Source organism: Rana temporaria, chromosome 1, assembly GCF_905171775.1.
Source record: "Rana temporaria chromosome 1, aRanTem1.1, whole genome shotgun sequence".
NCBI lineage: Eukaryota > Metazoa > Chordata > Amphibia > Anura > Ranidae > Rana > Rana temporaria.
The window spans coordinates 489,996,466-490,009,964 of NC_053489.1; the positions used below are offsets into that span (position 1 = coordinate 489,996,466).

At 44.3% G+C, this 13,499-nt stretch overlaps 1 protein-coding gene across 1 annotated transcript in view; it reads left to right on the forward strand.

Annotated features, from left to right (window-relative positions):
* The first annotated feature begins 340 nt into the window (after window positions 1–340).
* USP53 (ubiquitin specific peptidase 53) overlaps window positions 341–13,499 on the forward strand; it is a 51,704-nt gene continuing 38,545 nt past the window's right edge. The window contains exon 1 of the mRNA XM_040330177.1: window positions 341–954. Within this exon, the coding sequence (XP_040186111.1) occupies window positions 808–954 (147 nt within the window). The 5' untranslated portion in view covers window positions 341–807. The remainder of the gene's footprint in view (window positions 955–13,499) is intronic.

The window sequence follows — 13,499 nt, forward strand, 5'->3', positions numbered from 1 at the left end:
CCCGAAAAGCTAAGGTATAAATGCGGTCTTGAGGGAGAGTCCTGCCAGCATCAAGTGACAAGCCAGGTTCCTGCCAGCCAGGCTCCCTGCTGCCATGATACCCATCTCATTACTTCAGGAATTACTCACTACAGCAGCCAATGTTTTGCTTTGCTACCCAAAAGCCACAAGCAATAATAAGAAAACAACAAGTAGCAGTGACACGTCGGGAGATGTTATGTAATGAGCATGCTCTGGACACACTCAGCCATATCTGGAGTAGGAGGTCACACAGCATGTCCCCGCCCACAACACCTCTCCAACCAGTCTGACCACACACAGCACGCGCACCGGCCCCACCCACTACCTGCATCTCCCCGGCCAATGACAGCAGCTCTACGGACAGCCCCCGCCCTACCACGTCACGTACAGGTGAGCTCCCGGAAAAGGAGAAACACAAAAAAACAACAACGGGGCGGCGTAACGTGCGACTGAGAGACACACTGAGCGGCTGGAGGAGCTAGGCACTGTTGACACGGAGGACGGAGGTGACCGGTGTAGCACCGGCGCTAGACTGACTGTGTCTGGACGGAACTGAAAACCGAGGAGCTCCTCCTTTGCTTTCCTGGAGTGAGAGAGCGGCTCGGGCCCCTCCTACCACCCGCCCGCCGCCTCTTCTCCTCACAAGTCTGTGCTGCTGCTGGCAGTGTAGTGAGCGGAGCCGGGGACAGGCGGCACGTGTACTGGGGAAGGATGAACACAGCCCGGATATACCCAGTGTGACCCCCCGACACCTGCTGTGCCAAGGAACACCGCGCACGGAGGACGATGGCCTGGGTAAAGCTGTTCCGCCGCCAGGCTGGGGGGAACCTGGGGAAGGTCTACCAACCGGGCAGTGTACTCTCCTTGGCTCCTACTAAGGGCCTCTTCAATGAGCCTGGACAGAACAGCTGCTTCCTCAACAGTGCCGTACAGGTGAGCGCCCCATACACCCTCCGACGTGTCTGCGGACAGCCATGTTTACTGCTGGGGGTTACCGTGCACGAGTCTGGTTGCTGGGGGTTACCGTGCACGAGTCTGATTGCTATGGGTCAGTCAGATTGCTATGGGTTATGCTGCAGGAGGCTGGTTGGTGGGCGAGTTGGATTACTTTGCAGGAGACTGATCGCTATGGGTCACTGTGCAGGAGCCTGGTTTCTATGAGTTATTACACAGGAGGCTGTCAATGAGTTTTTATGGATGTCAGGTTGCAACAGGTTACAGTACAGGAGGCTGGCTGCTATGAATTGATATGGGCAAGTCAGATTGCCATGGGTTACAGTACAGGAGGCTGGCTGCTATGAATTGATATGGGCAAGTCAGATTGCCATGGGTTACAGTACAGGAGGCTGGCTGCTATGAGTTGCTATGGAGCAGTCAGATTGCCATGGGTTACAGTACAGGAGGCTGGCTACTATGAGTTGCTATGGAGCAGTCAGATTGCCATGGGTTACAGTACAGGAGGCTGGCTACTATGAGTTGCTATGGATCAGCCAGATTGCTATGGGGTACAGGAGGCTGGCTACTATAATTTGCTATGGATCAGTCAGATTGCTATGGGTTGCAGTACAGGAGGCTGGCTACTGTGAGTTGCTATGGGGTACAGTACAGGAGGCTGGCTTCTATGAGTTACTATGGATCAGTCAGATTGCTATGGGGTACAGTACAGGAGGCTGGCTACTATGAGTTACTATGGATCAGTCAGATTGCTATGGGGTACAGGAGGCTGGCTACTATAAGTTGCTATGAGTTACTATGGATCAGTCAGATTGCTATGGGTTACAGTACAGGAGCCTGGCTACTATGAGTTGCTATGGGGTACAGGAGGCTGGCTACTATGAGTTGCTATGAGTCAGTCAGATTGCCATGGGTTACAGTACAGGAGGCTGGCTACTATGAGTTGCTATGGAGCAGTCAGATTGCCATGGGTTACAGTACAGGAGGCTGGCTACTATGAGTTGCTATGGATCAGCCAGATTGCTATGGGGTACAGGAGGCTGGCTACTATAATTTGCTATGGATCAGTCAGATTGCTATGGGTTGCAGTACAGGAGGCTGGCTACTGTGAGTTGCTATGGGGTACAGTACAGGAGGCTGGCTTCTATGAGTTACTATGGATCAGTCAGATTGCTATGGGGTACAGTACAGGAGGCTGGCTACTATGAGTTACTATGGATCAGTCAGATTGCTATGGGGTACAGGAGGCTGGCTACTATAAGTTGCTATGAGTTACTATGGATCAGTCAGATTGCTATGGGTTACAGTACAGGAGCCTGGCTACTATGAGTTGCTATGGGGTACAGGAGGCTGGCTACTATGAGTTGCTATGAATCAGTCAGATTGCTATGGGTTACAGTACAGGAGGCTGGTTGCTATGGAGCAGTCGGATTGCTATGCGTTACAGTACAGGAGGCTGGCTGCTATGAGTTGCTATGGAGCAGTCAGATTGCTATGGGTTACAGTACAGGAGGCTGGCTGCTATGAGTTGCTATGGAGCAGTCAGATTGCCATGGGTTACAGTACAGGAGGCTGGCTGCTATGAGTTGCTATGGAGCAGTCAGATTGCTATGCGTTGCAGTACAGGAGGCTGGCTACTATGAGTTGCTATGGACCAGTCAGATTGCTATGGGTTACAGTACAGGAGCCTGGCTACTATGAGTTGCTATGGGGTACAGGAGGCTGGCTACTATGAGTTGCTATGAATCAGTCAGATTGCTATGGGTTACAGTACAGGAGGCTGGTTGCTATGGAGCAGTCGGATTGCTATGCGTTACAGTACAGGAGGCTGGCTGCTATGAGTTGCTATGGAGCAGTCAGATTGCTATGGGTTACAGTACAGGAGGCTGGCTGCTATGAGTTGCTATGGAGCAGTCAGATTGCCATGGGTTACAGTACAGGAGGCTGGCTGCTATGAGTTGCTATGGAGCAGTCAGATTGCCATGGGTTACAGTACAGGAGGCTGGCTGCTATGAGTTGCTATGGAGCAGTCAGATTGCCATGGGTTACAGTACATGAGGCTGGCTGCTATGGAGCAGTCAGATTGCTATGGGTTACAGTACAGGAGGCTGGCTGCTATGAGTTGCTATGGAGCAGTCAGATTGCTATGGGTTACAGTACAGGAGGCTGGCTGCTATGAGTTGCTATGGAGCAGTCAGATTTCTATGGGTTACAGTACAGGAGGCTGGCTGCTATGAGTTGCTATGGAGCAGTCAGATTTCTATGGGTTACAGTACAGGAGGCTGGCTACTATGGGTTGCTATGGACCAGTCAGATTGCTATGGGTTACAGTACAGGAGGCTGGCTGCTATGAGTAGCTATGGACAAGTCGGATTGCTATGTGTTACTCCATAGGAGGCTGGTTGCTACCGGTTACTATACAGGAGGCTGGCTGCAATGGATACGTCAGATTGCTATGGGGTAGAGTGCAGGAGTGTGGTTGCTATGCACAAATATGGTTGTTTTGGATTAGTATGCAGAGGTTTGGTTGCCATGGGTTCTCCCATGGCTTTCTATGATGCCTGCTAGCCACATGACACTGCCCAAGAGCTGGGACAAGTACAGGGTAAGTCTACATTTCCCACCAGGAACACATGTTTTATGTGCGGGCACCCACAGCCAAAATGTGCTGCTCTTTAGCAGACATGCAGGAGTGCAACTAATTTTTTAATGGCAAACCCCCCCACATCTGAAAATACAGCATGTTTTCAGGGGCGTGAAACCGCATGGTGCCTGCTGGTGTAATTTAGGAAAAGGGCCAAGGGTTTTCCCACAGGTATAGCAGTCGGTTCAAATGAATGGCTTCTGTGCCAGTGCAAATATGGGACACTAGCCTTATACTAGGAGACACAAGATCGCAGTGATGTATGCCACCAGAGTAAACAATGCACAGAAGCTTAGGATCCTGCTAGAAATGGCCCAATTACATTCTAGGTTCAGGTCCGGATCTAAGGACAGCTGGAGCTATTGGTTATAAATGTATCTTCTTCCTCCACAGCAATGCTTATGACAGAGTTCCTCCACAAGTTGTTGGGGATTTCTTGATCTGGGGTACCTTCATGTATCCAGGGAGGATGCCACTTGGTAGAGCAAGCGGCATGAATTCAGTGATCATTTTAAAGCAGCAGTACACTACCAATTGTATTTGTTTTTATGGACCCCTGCAGTTTATGCCATTCCTGCACACCAACACATTGTGACAAACGTATCCAAGTCGGTTGAAAGAAAGGGAAGTGCTGCATCAGGAAATGAGAAACACGACTAAAATGGGACTTTTGAGGCACAACATGTTATAATAATATAATTCTTTGTTTATAATCAACCCTCATAAGATGGTAATCTCCATACGGTTACACCAAATTCCTTCAAAAATCTATTTACAATACAAAGACAAACTAGTCACAGAAATTATGTCTTCTATCTGTACTTAAAAGGGGGGTCATAAAGAAATCAGTATTTCCTGATATATTTCATAATTCTGTCACTATTTTATTCTGTTTGGATTGTAAATTTACTTTTGAAGAAATTTGATTTAACCTATTGGCGATTACCATTTTATGAGTGTTTATTCTAAGTAAAGAGTTATTATTTTATTGGAACATGTTACTCAAAGGTCTCGTTTTAGGAGAACTTTTCTCATTTCCTATTTTATACTTTGTGACAAACGTACCTTCCTTTTTTTTTTTTTTTTTTTTTTTAACAGAGCCCTCTGGCACTGAGCTGTCACCACTCCCAGCTTTTCTATGTTCACTCCGTCTTCATCTGAGTTCATGCCCTCTGGCTGGGCCGCAATGGCGTCACCCCCTCGCATGCACATGGGAGTCATCGCTAAATGGCGCCTTCTGCATTCAGTGTTCCCCAGATGCAGAACTCCCTGCTGCTACATATGCACAGTGATGTCATTGGCTGGATATCCAACAAGGAGAAAGGCTTTGCCGCTCCATGTGAGAGCAATCTATCCCTCTAACCTTCAGGTGCAGGTCCATTCCACGGTCTGGATAAATAGCCAAAGAAACATGAAACAATTGACCGCACTCCAAGGTATGAAGGAATAAATGTAACTTTATTGAAGATGAAAATCCATTACAATGAGATCAATGCAGAAATTGATGCGTTTCACAAATTAAATTTGCTTAAAGTGCAGTTCCACCCTAAGAAAAAAAAAATTGTGCCAAAAACCTGCAAAAAAATAATAAATTTTACTTGCCAGAAATGCCGGTTGCTTTGCGTATGTTCCCAATCTGCCTCTTCCTAGTCCGCGGTAGGTCGTCTTCCTCGTCCTCCTCACGGTGACTTCTGGGGAATGGTGCGCACTGCCTTCTGGGAACTGTGTATATCCCAGAAAGCAGCCGCCCATTCACAAAAGCATCGCGAGACTTGCGCAGTAGCAAACGACCATTGAAACCCCAGGGCTCCACTGCCCGTTTTCCTCAGTAAGGATGGTGGCGCCGAGAGCTGCCAGTATCGAGGGATCAGCCTCGGGGTGGGGGGGCCAAATCGCGGGTGCCTAGGACAGGTAAGTGTCCTTATTAAAAGTCAGCAGCTACAGTGTTTGTAGCTGCTGACTTAAAAAAAAGTTGATCCGTGAAACGCGTCAATCTTTACTTTGCCTGCATTGATGTCATTCTGATGAATTTTTATCTTTAATAAAGTTACATCTATTCCTTCATACCTTGGAGTGCGGTCAACTCTTTTTCATGTTTCTTACCTCATTAGCTGGAGCTCATGTGAATATCTGTTGATGCAAGTTAAAGCAGAGCTCCACCCTTCTGGCCACACAGTCTCGGGCAGACTGCGGGCACGACGTCGCCTCCCCCCCCCCCCCTCGTTGTGTTCTGGGAACACTCGGCTCCCAGTACTCGTGCATGCGCCGTAGGGAACCGGGCAGTGAAGCTGGAGCGCTTCACTTCCTGGTTCCCTCACCGAAGATGGGGCAGCAGAGTGACGAGCGATCGCTCGTCCTCTGCTGCGGATGGCGCTGGACTCCAGGACAGGTAAGTGTCCTAATATTAAAAGTCAGCAGCTGCAGTATTTGTAGCTGCTGGCTTTTAATATTTTTTTTCAGCGGAGCTCCGCTTTAAGAGATCTTAACAGTACTTGCAGGTAAGACTTATTATAAGCTTACCTGTAGGTGTAAGTTTAAACTGGGAGTTGACTACCACTTTAACACTATGTAATGGGTAAATTTGTCTGCCAGTGTAATGAAGACATTCCTTCCACTGATCACCAATGTACAGCTGGCCATAGATTATGTAATGGTCTTTCCTTCAACCACACATCGAAGGAAAGAAAATTACTCTCTTCCCCCATTGACACAGCCACTGTTGATGGAGGAATCGCTCCCTCTGCGCTATTGTATTCTGACAGGAGGAGATTTCACCAAAATACAATGATCACTGCTGGCGGCTATCGCAACCAGCAGTGATCATACGGAATAAAACAGTCTGGCTGTACTGATTGACTTTAGTACAACCAGCCTGCCCACAGGTGACACCTTGGTAACCGTGTGTACTGTCAAGGTGTGACGCCATGCGTTGGCTCCATCCATGTCATTTCGATGAGTCCAGTGATATTTAGTCATGTGGCTAAAAAATATGCTTTAATAAAGATACTAAAGCTTTGTAAATTGAGCCTTATGTCAACAATCTTGATAACTGGCTTAATAAAAATGGTTGTTTTTTTATTTCTGCTAGAACGGTGAATTCTCACTAAACAATAGCAGTATTTCTTGCTTCAACAGCCTTAAATCATGTGCAGTATGTCAGTCAGTGGTGCACCCGTGTTCTGCATATCCTTGTGTCATGTTATGTCTGGTCGCTGTCAGATCTATGTCCATGTGTATACAGTGTATAGCAGAGTTCCCCAAATGACTGCATTCATTTTTAATGTATGCTGGGTCCTGCCATCGGGTATTTGTGGTATTCAGATTGTGTTCCCTAACACACAGTGTGCAAATCAAACAAGAGTTGTTTTACGTGGACTTGTTTAAGCAGTGATGTTTATGGATGCATGTTGTGTCTATTAATCATTACAGAAATACGGTGCATTTCATGTGTTACAATGTTTCTAAAGTATTGTATCAAAGAACAAAGCTTCTGTGCACAAATATGAGCTTATTTTAAAGTGATACTATTACTAAAGTCTTGTTTTTAAAAATAACAAGCCTGTTTATGCTGGGCATATACTATACGAAAATCTAGCGAAATTTGGTTCGTTCGTTATTCGGCCAGTTAATGGGCACAAAATCGAAAATCGTTGGGACGCTTTTGAGCCGAAAACAACGGACAATTTTGAAAATGGGGAAATAACGACCAAAATTTTTTATTAATTTTATGTCATCTGAATGATTTATCGGTCATTACTGGTAGAACAGGGAGGGGAGAGAAGGACACAGTGTGTCCCATAATGTCACAGTCATGATAAAAATCGCTGATCACAACCAAAAAACAATCACTTGGCCAGTTCACACCAGAAAGACATGTGGGAAAGGTACATTATGTGCGTGTTTCCCAAACCCCAGTCAAAATGCACTGCCTTTTAGGATCTGCCAATTTAAACGGCACTCCAGATGCAGTTTGTTCGTGGGCAAAGTTTTTGAAAAGTAGTGAATGTGCTACTTCTTCCATGCTCCTGTGTGATTTGCAACCGATTTCAAATGCATGGGGATGCACAGAATGTGGATTCAGGTGTTCCTTGGGTCTCTTGCACATGGCCATATAGGGTATAATCCACCTGTCAGTGCCCAGGTGCCAGAGCTGCAGTGATTTATTAAGCCCATTGACATATATTGCAAAATATGTTGTGCATGGTAGATTCTCCTGAGTCTTTCACATCACTCGTGTTTGGCAAATTTTTCTAATCCCTGGTTCACATTGATGCTACTTTGAAGTAGTGCGATTTGAGGTGCTACTTAATAGACCTCTATTGGTTTCATGCACAGATGTCTATTGAAGTCGCACCTGAAATTGCCAAAAGAAGTGCAGGAACTACTTTTGCGAATCGGTATCACACCAATTGGAACAGTGCCATTGCTGCCAATAGGCTGCGACTTGTCATGCTATTTTATCTCTCAACAGGAGACTTCAGAAAATAACTTGTCTAGAAAATCTACACAGAGCTGCATAGCAGTTCAGTGCCGCTACGTTTCACTGTTTGCAGCTGGTGGTAACCAGTTCCTTTTTGTCTAGACATGCTAGTGATTTTTGTAACATAATTGCAACAATGGCAGCAGTGACATGTCATGCTAGAAATACATTTTCTGTGTAAATTGAACATATGCCAAATGGTTGTTAAAGGGTTAGGTTCCAAAAAAGAATTGTGTTCTGGGTAGAATCCATGGTCATTGGAGGACATAAGTGTTCATGAATAAATTCCTATTGCTGGGGCTTTTTGAAGAAAACCTCTAGGAGGAATTCAGTGGGTGCTATTGCTGCAGGGAACGCTGATTCCCTGTCTGGCTTCAATACATTGAGTCTCTGATCTTGAAAAGCATGCAGATCAGTCAAGTCAGAATTCCCGATCAGCATGCTGCTTGCTTTAGGTAAGTGGTGGTGTTATTCGCGGAGGGAGATCGGCAGATGGTTGTTTGCTCATCTCCCTCCACTCTTGGCTGATTCCCACGATTGATTGTCCCAGACACCCGGGAGGGACATGCTATAGCAGTCTGCCTGTCTGTCAGACAGAGAGGACCATAAGGCAAAGAGCCTCTTCTGTGCTTTGGTAATCCTTCAGTCAACATTTAGATGTGTGGCTGGCTATTACTGCACCTCCGAAAGTTGATCGAGATGGGACCACTTTTCAGAGGCATTTGGCAGGCAGTTTAACTGTTAAGCTTTTTAGGGGGCGTCAGTTTTCCTTTTAACGTGTCAATAAATTCAAAAGGTTTTCTACCTCTTCTCCTGTTGGGTCATACCTTTATAACTGTCCACTTGGTGATTATTCACTAACAGTTTCAGAATTGTCACTACAATTCTAAAACCTGCTATGTAGCTATATCTTTAAGCTCCACTAGGTTTGTTCCGATACCACTTTTTTAAGACCGAGTACAAGTACCGATACTTTTTTTTTCAAGTACTCGCCGATTACCGATTTTTTTTTTTTTTTTTTTTTTTTTTTTTTTAACTTAAATTTTATTGAATTTTCAACATTTTCCAGGCAAAGGAAAAACAAAAAGGACAAAGAAAGAGAAAAAAAAAAACATAAAAGGACACATGGCATTATAAAGGGGCAGCACTAGGAGGGACAAGCGAAGTTGCCGGTACAACAACTGGATCATAAGACAGGTCAATGCAAGATCCAATCTAGTTAACATAGGGCCAAGTGTCTATATCATCACAGAGTCCAGCCTGCCACAATGTGTCTTAGCAATCAAAGGAATATAAAGTATAGTGAAGAAGTAAAGGACAGTCAGTGAAAGCGAGAGAAAAGTATAGAAAGAGAGGTGAAGAGTGAGGGAGAAAAAGAGAGGAGAAAGGTCCACCATCCGCCCCAAACCCCCCCAATCCCCCCCCCAACCGATACTTTTTTTTTTTAATGTCATGTGACAGTGACGCATTGATGGCTGGCACTGACAAATGGCACTGACAGACATCCTCTCATCCCCTTCCATAACTGTAGAATGATTTAAATTACAATAAAGGATGTGAAAATGGCACTTTGCAGCCTACAGTTTTATAGGTGGTACTGTTCTGGCTTTATAGTAATAAACCTGCGCTAGGAAAGACACCCCTGCTGTTTACCTGGATTAAATTCAGAGACAAACTTGTAAATGGAATCTGTTGGGCTTCCTTTGGAAATTAAAAAATTACTGTAATGTAGTAATCAAAAACTTGGCGTGTGAGAGAACATGGATTGTAACAATCTGTACTGTAACCACCAATGAGTCAAACTACATGAAGGCGATTGCCTGATCCGATACCTGGGAGAGAGAGGCAGCGTGTAATGCCTGTGTCCGTGTATAATGCTCAGACGGCGGCCATCCAGTGTACAAAAGCCGCGCCGCCTCCTCGTCCGTGATAGGGGAACTCAGTTTCCCAGCAGTGAGTTAGTATTCCGCCTATCATGGACATCCTCTCATCCTCATCCATGGGATAAGGATGAGAGGGTGTCCGTGATAGGCAGAACGCTGACTCACGTGCTGGGAGTGTTCCCCTATCACAGACGAGGAGGCGCGGCTTTTGTACACTGGATGGCCGCTGTCTGAGCATTATACACGGACACAGGCATTACACGCTGCCTCTCTCTCCGAGGTATCAGATCAGGCATTGGGAGTATTTGCACGAGTACCGATACTGGACAACCCTAAGCTCCACTAACTGTAACACAGTGGGGGTTATTTACTAAAGGGTAATACACTCTGCACTACAAGTGCAGTCACTCTAAATCTGAGGGGAAGCTCTGCTGATTTTATCCAATCATGTGCAAGTTAAAATGTTGTTTTATTTTCCTTGCATGTCCCCCTCAGATCTACAGCGACTGCACTTCCAAGTGTAATTTCAAGTGCAATTGTAGTGGAAAGTGGATTTGCCTTTGGTAAATAACCCCCAGTGTGGGTAGGTTGGGGATTTAACTGGATGATTTGAATGAGGAAAAAGGTGTAACGCAGGTTGGGAAGTTGCTAAGGTTTCTTTCTGTGGCCTGCACCAGCCGAAATTAGATGGGTTTTTCTGATCTCTCTCGCTCTATGATAGTTATGTCAGTTTGTTATTGTTGGCATTGTATTACTGGCAGAATCAGCAAAGAAATATGTAAAATGATATATAGCTATTTTTAGGTATATTATTGCAATCGACAGATCTTCTCTGTTACTGAAAGTAGTAGGGTTTTCCTTGTACATTTTAAGTTAGGTGTTGAAAGGTTCCTTGTTGTCTAGCACAAACATTTTTCTTTTCCATGCACAAACTGAATTGCTGATTAAAGGCACTAAGGGACCTTTAAGCCAAGGAAGGAAATGGTTTTGAACTCTTATTGACTTGATAATACATTTCCTTTTTCCTTTATGAGATTAAAGTAGAAGGTGTTTAGCGTTTTTCTAAACCCTTTGTTACGGGCTCTTCTGCATTTATGGGAAGTTTGAGAACCTTTTTTTTTTTTTTTTTTTGTTACCCCTAGAGCTAAAAGAATCGAATACAGCTAGGTATTTATTGCTTGAGGTGATTGTAGCAATATTGGTGCACTTGCGAAAAAAACATTTGAGTACTGTCCAAGTAAATTATTTTTTATTTGCACGAACATAACATTTTTCAGGAAAGATGGGTAGAGGGCGCTAAACCACTCAGTGCTACTAAATAGTAAACCAACGTGCTTTGGTGAGAAAATTAATTGAATAAAAATACAACTATTCAAAAAAAAAAAAAAAAATATATATATATATATATAAATGCTGAATTCCAAAAGTGTCTCTACGTCCAAAAAAAGACCCCTCAGAATCTGTAAAAAAGTCCCAATAAGTGTTCAATCAATGCATCACATGTAAATGAAACAAATCTTCTTTCTTGAGTATTCTTTATGTGCAAAAAGGAAAGGAAAGCCGTCACCAACAAATCCAGTCTTCTTAATCACCCTCTAATTGGTGTTGAAGCAAATAAATGTGCTTACCAGAGTTAGTGGACTATTATGGTTAAACAATAGTCTTCTAGACATATGCAGGATTGTGCCTGCATGCACATCGGACAGGAAAATCAATATTGAGCCTCAATGCCAGGGATTCCAGATAGGATATAATATGAAAACAAAAAAGGCAATGGAGATGCCAATAGTGTATTATCGCTTTAAAATTTATTGTATAAAAAGTAGAAAAAAACAAGAGACATATGGCCCAGATGGCCTCTTACTTTTAAAAGTGCCTACCCGGCACTGGGGCTGCAGGCGTGTCACCGCTACCTTGCGGTGCGGTATGAGACAGGGTCGTCTAGTCTGGTGCTGGCTCCGTAGCACGGCTCGGCGTCCCAGCTGACAGCTAGTACGTCTCATACCGCACCGCAAGGTAGCGGTGACACGCCTGCAGCCCCAGTGCCGGGTAGGCACTTTTAAAAGTAAGAGGCCATCTGGGCCATATGTCTCTTGTTTTTTTCTACTTTTTATACAATAAATTTTAAAGCGATAATACACTATTGGCATCTCCATTGCCTTTTTTGTTTTCATATTATATCCTATCTGGAATCCCTGGCATTGAGGCTCAATATTGATTTTCCTGTCCGATGTGCATGCAGGCACAATCCTGCATATGTCTAGAAGACTATTGTGCATGCAGGCACAATCCTGCATATGTCTAGAAGGCGTGTCACCGCTACATTTATTTGCTTCAACACCAATTAGAGGGTGATTAAGAAGACTGGATTTGTTGGTGACGGCTTTCCTTTCCTTTTTGCACATAAAGAATACTCAAGAAAGAAGATTTGTTTCATTTACATGTGATGCATTGATTGAACACTTATTGGGACTTTTTTACAGATTCTGAGGGGTCTTTTTTTGGACGTAGAGACACTTTTGGAATTCAGCATTTATATATATATATTTTTTTTTTTTTTTTTTTTGAATAGTTGTATTTTTATTCAATTAATTTTCTCACCAAAGCACGTTGGTTTACTATTTAGTAGCACTGAGTGGTTTAGCGCCCTCTACCCATCTTTCCATTTATCACAATCAGTATTGTTTTTGAGGAGCAGCTTTTATTTTATAATTTAATTTATTATTTTGTTTGGCGCTGAATGTTAATTTTTTCATAACATTTTTCAGGACAAGCTTTTGGGGTTTGTCCCCCTTCTTCAAGGTCCAAGAAATCCTTATTCACAAAAGTTGACTATATTTATTAAAATCATTATTCATCTATATGCAAGTAGCCCAAGTCAGTTTATCTCAACTCCAGTCCTTAAGGTGCCCCAACAGGTCATGTTTTCAGGCTTTTGCATCATTTTGCACAGGTGATTTGATCAGTTTCACTGCCTTAGTAATTACCACAGCCATTTCATCTGAGGGAAATCCTGAAAACATGACCTGTCGGGGTGCCTTGAGGACTGGAAATGAGAAACCCTGGCCTAAGTCTCTGAGTCTGTCTTTATTAGTCTTTTAGTTTCTTACACAATGCAGCCTGGGAGACGGGGGTCAGCACTATTTGTCTAGGTTCTTCAGTGTGCACAGTGAGACCACATCAGGATCCTGCTGTACCTTCTTCATTGATCAGTCACATTCTAGGGTAGGTCTCCTGTGACAATGCTTGGGCCTAGCAGCCAATTACTAGCTCTGAGCTGTAATATCGCTGCTCCCCCCCCCCCCCCCCCCGATCACTGACCTTTTTTTTTATTTAGTTCAGTGTTGAGTGTGAGACATGAAGGAGCAGCGAGAAAGTGAAAGCAAGGGGGTTGTAGGGGGTGTTTGTGAAGATGCTCTTCCTTTGTCCTGAATGTTGGTAGCAATGTCCCATTACATATTTACTGGAATACAGCTTCTGAAAGCTGACTTGATTATTAATCCTCTCATCAGACCAC